Source organism: Salmo salar, chromosome ssa08 (assembly GCF_905237065.1).
Source record: "Salmo salar chromosome ssa08, Ssal_v3.1, whole genome shotgun sequence".
Taxonomy (NCBI): Eukaryota; Metazoa; Chordata; class Actinopteri; order Salmoniformes; family Salmonidae; genus Salmo; species Salmo salar.
This window is the reverse complement of record NC_059449.1, coordinates 9582890-9591193: the sequence shown is the minus strand read 5'-3', so window position 1 is coordinate 9591193 and position 8304 is coordinate 9582890. Positions and strand designations below refer to the sequence as shown.

The 8304-nt window shown below is 43.4% G+C and overlaps 1 protein-coding gene across 1 annotated transcript; it reads right to left on the bottom strand.

The window, feature by feature from the left end:
• Positions 1-865: 865 nt before the first annotated feature.
• On the bottom strand, positions 866-7887 carry LOC106610144 (uncharacterized). Its single transcript, XM_014209321.2, has 4 exons — positions 7369-7887; positions 6465-6595; positions 6093-6275; positions 866-2438 (listed from the first exon to the last, which is right to left on the bottom strand). Exons 1-4 carry the CDS (start codon positions 7625-7627, stop codon positions 2349-2351), a joined length of 663 nt encoding a protein of 220 aa, XP_014064796.1. The 5' UTR covers positions 7628-7887; the 3' UTR covers positions 866-2348.
• Between the last annotated feature and the right edge of the window lie 417 nt (positions 7888-8304).

Here is an 8304-nt window from a genome sequence, read left to right as displayed (position 1 = left end):
AGTGCCGGTGTAGTACGATTCAATCTTAATCCTGTATCGACGCTTTGCTTGTTTGATGGTTCGATTTCTTATAGGGGTCCGGATTAGTGTCCCGCTCCTTGAAAGCGGCAGCTCTAGCCTTTAGCTCGATGCGGATGTTGCCTGTAATCCATGGCTTCTGGTTGGGATATGTACGTACGGTCACTGTGGGGACATCGTCGTCGATGCATATTGGTATACTCCTCAATGCCATTGGATGAATCTCGGAACATATTCTAATCTGTGCCTTGCGAAACAGTCCTGTAGCGTAGCATCTGCGCCATCTGACCACTTCCGGATTGAGCGAGTAACTGGTACTTCCTGCTTTAGTTTTTGCTTGTAAGCAGGAATCAGGAGGATATAATTATGGTCGGATTTGCCAAATGGAGGGCGGGGGAGAGCTTTCTATGCATCTCTGTGTGTGGAGTAAAGGTGGTCTAGAGTTTTTTTCCTCTGGTTGCCCAAAAAATGTGGTAAAACTGATTTAAGTTTGCCTGCATTAAAATCCCCGGCCACTAGGAGAGCCGCTTCTGGGTGAGCATTTTCTTGTTTGCTTATGGCCCTATAGAGCTGGTTGAGTGTGCTCTTAGTGCCGGCGTCGGTCTGTGGTGGTAAATAGATGGCTACGAATAATATGGATGAGAATTCTCTTGGTAGATAGTGTGGTCTACAGCTTATCATAAGGTACTCTACCTCAGGTGAACAATACCTCGAGACTTCTTTAATATTAGAATATCTCGCACCAGCTGTTATTGACAAAAATACGTAATTACACTGAAGACAAATCATTTTATATGTTGGCGTCATAGCTCAAGGGTGTGGTTAAATGAAAAAGGTATGCGCACTGTAATTTGAAATACGGTACCGTTTATTACATCAAATGTCCTATGATCAGTATCTTTCAAGCTGAGAGCACACTTCTTTAGAAAGAACAGTGTTAGCAAGAACAGAGTAGAAAATAATATTGCTTTATTCCATCTACATCACCTCAGTAAGGTAAATGTCCTTGTTCTAGCCTAGATTTACTGTCCATCTAAAAACTGGTATTTACCCAAGTCCATTTCAAATGATAAGTTAACAAAGGGTTAATGAGGGGCATGTGGTTAATTACCCTCTTACCCCAAGACACTTCACATGATAACTAAAATATGTCAGATAAAGAATGGTTCCCACATATCCCCTGTGTACATCTCAAGCCACACTGCTATGATTTCTCCCCATGGTGGACACTCCTGTGTCAGATAAGGTTACTTCCGAAGGACAACCTCTTGTAAAGGCATCAGCATTCTTCAGTTCATGCCTAACTGAACAAGTGTGCTCGCATACTCCCTTAAGACCTTCGCTTGAAAAATGAGAAAAAAAAGGCAATAGTACTGTTAGTCCATTTTGAGACGCCGTAGCCAGTACACACTTCCTCAAAATAGTCAGTTAATCTAAAATAGATTTCTTGAGTTGTCATTAAATTGGATGCCTTTGCCGAGGAGATCTTAGTTGCACAAATTTCACAGCTAACTAAGATGTTTGGTGCTGTATATGTCAATGAAAAATTGTGCATGACAACTAGTCGTCTCTTGTTGAATGACAACAAAGACTTTAATGAAGAATCTCTACTGTTGACCAGTCACCGACGAAGGGGCGTAGACATCAGCTCCGAATTTCGGCTTGCCTCATAACATATGCACAAACTCTTCCAAACTGTTTTGGCTGGGAAGCATGCGGACGCCTTATCACAGCTGACAATTGAAGGGTCTCTCCTTGGTGTGAACATTCTGGTGGTCCTTCACATACTTCGCCTAAGCGAAGCGCTTACCACATACGGGGCAGGCGTACGGCTTGTCGGCGTCTGTCCTAATGCTCGGCCTCCCATGTTGTGACCCAATAACACCAGAGGTGGTTCAGGTGGTTAGTCTTTGAGCTCCCTCCTTGACTGGGTGTTGTTTGGATTGTGTGCTGTGTAATAGGCTATGTACCTCTTCTGGTGAACGTGCAATCTGACCATGTCTGTATTGGTGGGGTAACCATGAGGTAACTAAGGAAGGCCAGACATAGGTCCAGCTTCAGGCTTTCTATGAACCCAGTCACCAGGCATTAAACAAGACCCTGACAGAGAAGACAGACTTGCTGATAGACTCCCACCACTCTCTGCAAAGGCTGAAGCCCAGGGTGGGTCCACGGTCTCTCTGATGACCACCAGGACTGAGGTTGTTCAGTCTACCTGTCCACTGGTTGTGGTCTGTGTGCTGGTGGAGTCTCTGTCCCTCGTGGTTCGGTCCTGGCTCTGACTTAGGAAGGAAGAGGGACGGTTTCTGATCCAGGGTCCTGATCCGGGGTCAGGTTTTGTAACCAGCCGCTTCCGCTTCAGAGGTCAAGTCTCTCCCGCCAGCAACACCGGATATCAGCAGGTCCTCATGGACTGCAGACTGTAAAGACAAATTGAACAGAAAAGCATGAAAGTTTATATAAGAAACTCTTTGCTGTACACAGAAACATGACATCAAATGTTAACCACAGTCAAACACATCTCTAACACTGATTCAAGTACCTAACAATATGGAGTCATTGGAGTTTCTAAAAAAGAATGGCAATGTGTTGACTCAAATTAAGTATGTTTTGGTTCGACTGAGATAAGGAAAACCTTAATTTCAACAAAATAGTCATACGCTCACAACATGAAGTACCGTACTTTTATTGCACAAAATGATACGTGACTAGTAGAATAACTTTTCTCACTATGGTAACACTTGACCTTTTCTGTAAATCTGGTACCCTCACGTTTCATCAAATTCACATTTATAACACTGTCATTACATTACACACTACTTAATGTCAAGTAAACATAAGCACTCAATTCCTCATTATAAAACATGACCATCAAACAGGACAAGGTAGTCACTCTTCATCGGTGAAGCATTTTTACAGACACCATCACACCAACCATCACCATATCATCTACTCTGCCTCATCATACTCATTCTTTCCTCAGTTCACCTCATCCAGTTCCCTACTACATCCTAAACAAACAGAATTAACTACAAACTAACTAGTACTACATTACATGTCACTATACTCTATACATGGGCCGTGTGCATTTTCTGCTGGTGTATCCTGAGGTAACTCCTCTCCGAGAACCTCTTCCCGCAGTGGGTACAGGCGAACGGGCTCTTTTGTGTGGATCTTCAGGTGCATCTTCAGCTGGTGCTGGTGGGAGAACATATTCTCACACGTGGCAGCCAAAAGATTTTTCCCCCTGTGTGCATCCTCTGGTGGATCTTCACCTGTTTGGGGAAACTGAAGGCTTTCTCACAGAATGAACACGGGAAGAACTTCTCTTTGCCACCAGATCTACTGATAGTGTTACTACTACTGTCACTTGTCAATGGGCTTGTGTAGCCATTTAGTGTTGAGGCACTGGCATTGTCTGAGGTCTGGTTTAACATTAGGAGAGTGTGAGGAGGACGAAGGCCAGGGAGTGTCTGTGTTGTCACAGGGTCCATGTTCCAGTTGATAGATCCTATAGAAGGCAGGCTGAAGGCAGCATCTGTTAGTGGGTCAACCTCAGGCGCCATCAGTCTCTCTGAATCAGAAGTATAGGGGCAGGGCCAGAGAATTGCTAGCCGAGGACAAGTACATTAGAGTGTCTAGTTTGAGAAACAGACGCCTCACAAGTCCTCAACTGGCAGCTTCATTAAAATAGTACCCGCAAAACACCAGTCTCAACATCAACAGTGAAGAGGCGACTCCGGGAGGCAGAGTTGTAAAGAAAAATCCATATCTCAGACTGGCCAATAAAAAAAGATTAAGATGGGCAAAAGAACAGACATTGGACAGAGCCCGTTTGCGCTGTTCTGTGAAGGGAGTAGTACACAGCGTTGTACGAGATCTTTAGTTTCTTGCCAATTTCTCACATGGAATAGCCTTCATTTCTCAGAACAAGAATAGACTGACGAATTTCAGAAGAAAGTGCTTGGTTTCTGGCCATTTTGAGCCTGTAATCGAACCCACAAATGCTGATGCTCCAGATACTCAACTAGTCTAAAGAAGGCCAGTTTTATTGCTTCTTTAATCAGCAAAACAGTTTTCAGCTGTGCTAACAATTGCAAAAGTGTTTTCTAATGATCAAGTAGCCTTTTAAAATGATAAACTTGGATTAGCTAACACAACATGCCATTGGAACACAGGACTGATGGTTGCTGATAATTGGCCTCTGTACACCTATGTAGATATTCCATTAAATCAGTTTCCAGCTACAATAGTCATTTACAACATTAACAATGTCTACACTGTATTTCTGATCAATTTGATGTTATTAATGGACAAAAAAAGTGCTTTTCTTTCAAAAACATTTCTAAGTGAACACCAACTTTTGAATTGTAGTGTATATTTAGTAAGTGTTTATTGGTTATAAAGCGCGGTCCGGTGTTTGTCTTAGAATGAAAAGTCCCATTTTGTGTTTATTAAAGATGAACAGGTTTTAAATACACCATATGAAAACCACATACAGTATACACATGCCTCAAAGTTGATAAACTGCATAAATGAAATAATTTTCTCATTAAAAGTGTCTTGGGAAAAAAATTAAGTAGTTGAATGGAAGTAATTAAATAGTTATATAACCTACGCAGTACAAACACAATATGTAACAGACATTTTAGGCTTATATATCACACAATGTCTGGATGCAATATTCTACACTGAAATCTGTTACTCTCGTTATTCCAAATTCATCTGTGGATCTTTTCTGCTGATAACAATTATAATGATTCTTTGTCTCTAATCTAAACATCAGAAGCTATCGAGTGGAATGGTTACTTTCTATGTTATAGAGTGGAATGGTTTTTCTGCTGGTGTATCCTGAGGTAGCTCCTCTCTGAGAACTTCTTCCCGCAGTGAGTACAGGCGAACGGCCTCTCTCCAGTGTGGACTCTCTGGTGCCTCTTCAGGTCACCAGTCTGAGCAAAGCACATATGACACTGGGCACAGCTGAAAGGTTTCTCCCCTGTGTGGACCCTCTGGTGCCTCTTCAGGTTACCAGCATGGGTGAAGCACATGTGACACTGGGTACAGCTGAAGGGTTTCTCCCCTGTGTGGACCCTCTGGTGGATCTCCACCTTCTGGGAGCAGCTGAAGCCTTTGTTACAGAACATGCAGAGGAAGCGCTTCTCTTTTCCGCCCGTTGTTGCTCCCCCTCTCCATGCCTTGGCCCTTTGGTCGTTTGAGTTCAATACCTGATTGAAAAGAACACGGCCGTGCAAATTGGAAGGTTCCATCGACATGGACACTGTGTGTAACGGGGAGTGGGTTGTGACATTTAGATTTGTCTCTAAACTTTCCCTGTAGGCTAAGAAGTCACTAGTGTTGCCCTGCGAGTGTCCTTCTCCTAAGTGAGTCTCGTCTGCATTCCAGTTAGCCAGTTTCTCTTTCCCGACCGTTGTTGCTCCCCCACCACGAGCCTGGGCTACAGCCCTATCGTTTAAATGTAATACCTGATCAAAAATCACGTGGCCGTGTGAATCGGAAGGTGCGGACACTGGGTCGCGATCCCTGAACGTGTGTAAAGGGGAGTGGGTGGCGACATTTAGATTTCCCCTGTAATCTAAGAAATCTCTGCCCTGTGAGTGTCCGTCTCCTAGGTGAGTATTTGCATTCCATGTGGGAGGAGCGTCGCCCTCTACTTTCACAGTCACCTCATCTATCACTATAACCTCTCCTTTCTTATCTAGGCACCCTTCAGAGTATACACTACTACTACTGTACCGGTTCCAGTCCTCTCTAGACAGATCAGTCTGTGTCTCTAAACCCATGGGCATGTTGCCAGGGTCCATCTCTGTAGCGTAAGAACAAGACAGATCATCAACGCCAGTGTCTAACGCATCACCATCTCCACGGGAATTAACTGTCCCCTGCCTCTGGTGAAATACCATTAAATGCTCTGAGCGTGAAGCAGGAAGACAGCCCAGTCTCTCGGGGTCTGATCGGTGGTTAGATCCTGTGTGTAATAGCCTTTGTGTTACAATTAAAGTCTCTGTGCCTGTCTCCGTCTCTGCCTTGAGGACGGCGTTCGGCGTTCCACTGACCTCCGTGATACTGCATCGGGTCTTGGCCTGGGGCGCAGCAGTGGTGGTGAGGTCCTCGGTGGCTACAGGTAGCGCCACTCCATGCGCTGCTCCAGTCTGGATGTCTCTGCTGTGCAGTGGGTCCTCATCTCCTTCAGATCTCTCCAGCTTGACCCCAGAACCTGCAGCCTCTGTATCGGCAGACTGACACAAGAAGAGGGGAGGTTGTTACCAGTAAATGAGTAGAATTGGATAATAATGTCGTAGGGAAGTGTCACAAGCTTCCCTATGGCAGATAAATAAGGATGTACACGTAAGCAAGCAAATATCTGAGGGGAGTTTTTCTGAAATAAACTGGCCACATTTGATGTACTGTAATTATATTACACTAACCTCTATCACGATAACGTTCTTGGTTGAGGTTCCACTCCCCTCATCAACAGTGATTGGATGGTCATCTCTCCATGTATTGTGTCCCGCTGGCTTCACAAAGCTCCTGTGGCCTCCAGTAAGATGTCCTTCACCTGAGAGAGTGATTGGGAGGAAAAGAGGTGGTTAGGTTAGCTACTGTCAATGCTTAATACTTATACTACACACTATTGACCATTTTGAGTGTGTAGAATTGGCAAGAATGTAAGGTAACACTTTGCATAACTTCTTGATATAACATTTATAGATCGATTTATTATGTTTCATGCATAATATCGTTTTTTTAATGCAGTAAATGTTTTCTGATTATATGATATGATAGTGTGTCTTTCTGCAAGTTAACTAAAGGAGAATTATTGCATACTAACAAAAACTGACCAAGACACAACTCCGGTTAACTTAGCCTGGAAACTATGTCGAATTTCATTGAATTCTACTAAAGGCACAAATGAGCGTTTGGATCAGGAAAGTTTATTCTCACAACCTTTACAAGCCAGTATGTTGAATACAGTTATATTTTAAGTTACTTTACCACTTTGGTTGATAAATGTGCTGGTAGTGCATTCATATTTTTAAAAGTTGACAATCATAATTTGGATATATTGTCTAACATTCCTACCTGCAAAAGGACCAACTGCACGGACATCAGGCAAAATAAGTACAATTATTTTATTCAGCATTCTGGCTTGTAGAGGTCCTGAGAGAGAACTTTCCTGATCCAAACGCTCATTTGGCGTGGTCTCCAATGTCATGAAATTCAACATCAGGTCTCTGGACAATGTTTAACCATACGTGGTTAACACATCTAAAGTCAAACATGTGCAGTTGTGAACTGGGCGACAGGCCCCTCAACCTCGGCAAACTGTACCTCTTGCCATTCCTCTGTATCGGTCAAGGATTTTGACACTACTGGGACGACTGGCGAGGACGCGCTCCCGTACCATCTTCAGTTCCAGTAGCTGTACTTTCCTTCGCAATGCACTGTTTTCTTTCTGGCTTTGAGTTATTTCCAAACGAAACACTGCATAGTCATCGTCTACCAGTTTACAGACCTCTGCCACTGCTGCATTCGCTAGCACCTCCATAATGGAGGCTATTTTAGTGTGAAAAACCATACAGTTATCCATTGTTAGCTAACATTAGCAGCTAGATCGTTAGCGTTACCTAGATAACAGATCTGATCAACCAAGTCCCGTCTACAACGCGAATTAAAGACTACCAGGGATAAGTTTATGAAACTCTGCAGTTAAATTACTCATATTCTGAGTTCCATGGTGTAATACATGTCTAAATAACAATATAAACGCCAACGTGGAAATTTGTCTTGGTCACTGTACACTTCCGTTTACACTTCTTCAGTGGTTTTTAAATGGCGGTTGGCAACCAACTTTAGTGATGCATTACCGCCATCGACTGGAGTGTGGAACAGAGACAGGGTAGTTATAAAGTTGAACCATACCAATTAAACTGTTCATCATGGCTACCATTTGCAAATGATTTGCTTTATTATTTTACTGGACTGATGGTACCGGCATCTGATGGTCATGGTGCTTTCAAGAGAACTGGGAACTAGAGATCAAATCATGACTTCAGTGATCTTCATGTCTAAAAGTCAGAGCTCTAGAAAGATGCCCGAGTTTGGATGACTGTTCAAAATGATTTTTCCCAATCAGAGCTAGTTTTTTTCAGCGTTCCTAGTTGTATAAAATGCACTGAAGTCAGAGGGATTTCCAAGTTCCTAGTTGTTTTGAACAAGGCATTAGTCTCAGCGAAGGGAGAGAGCAGCAGAGGGTCCGCCTCTTGC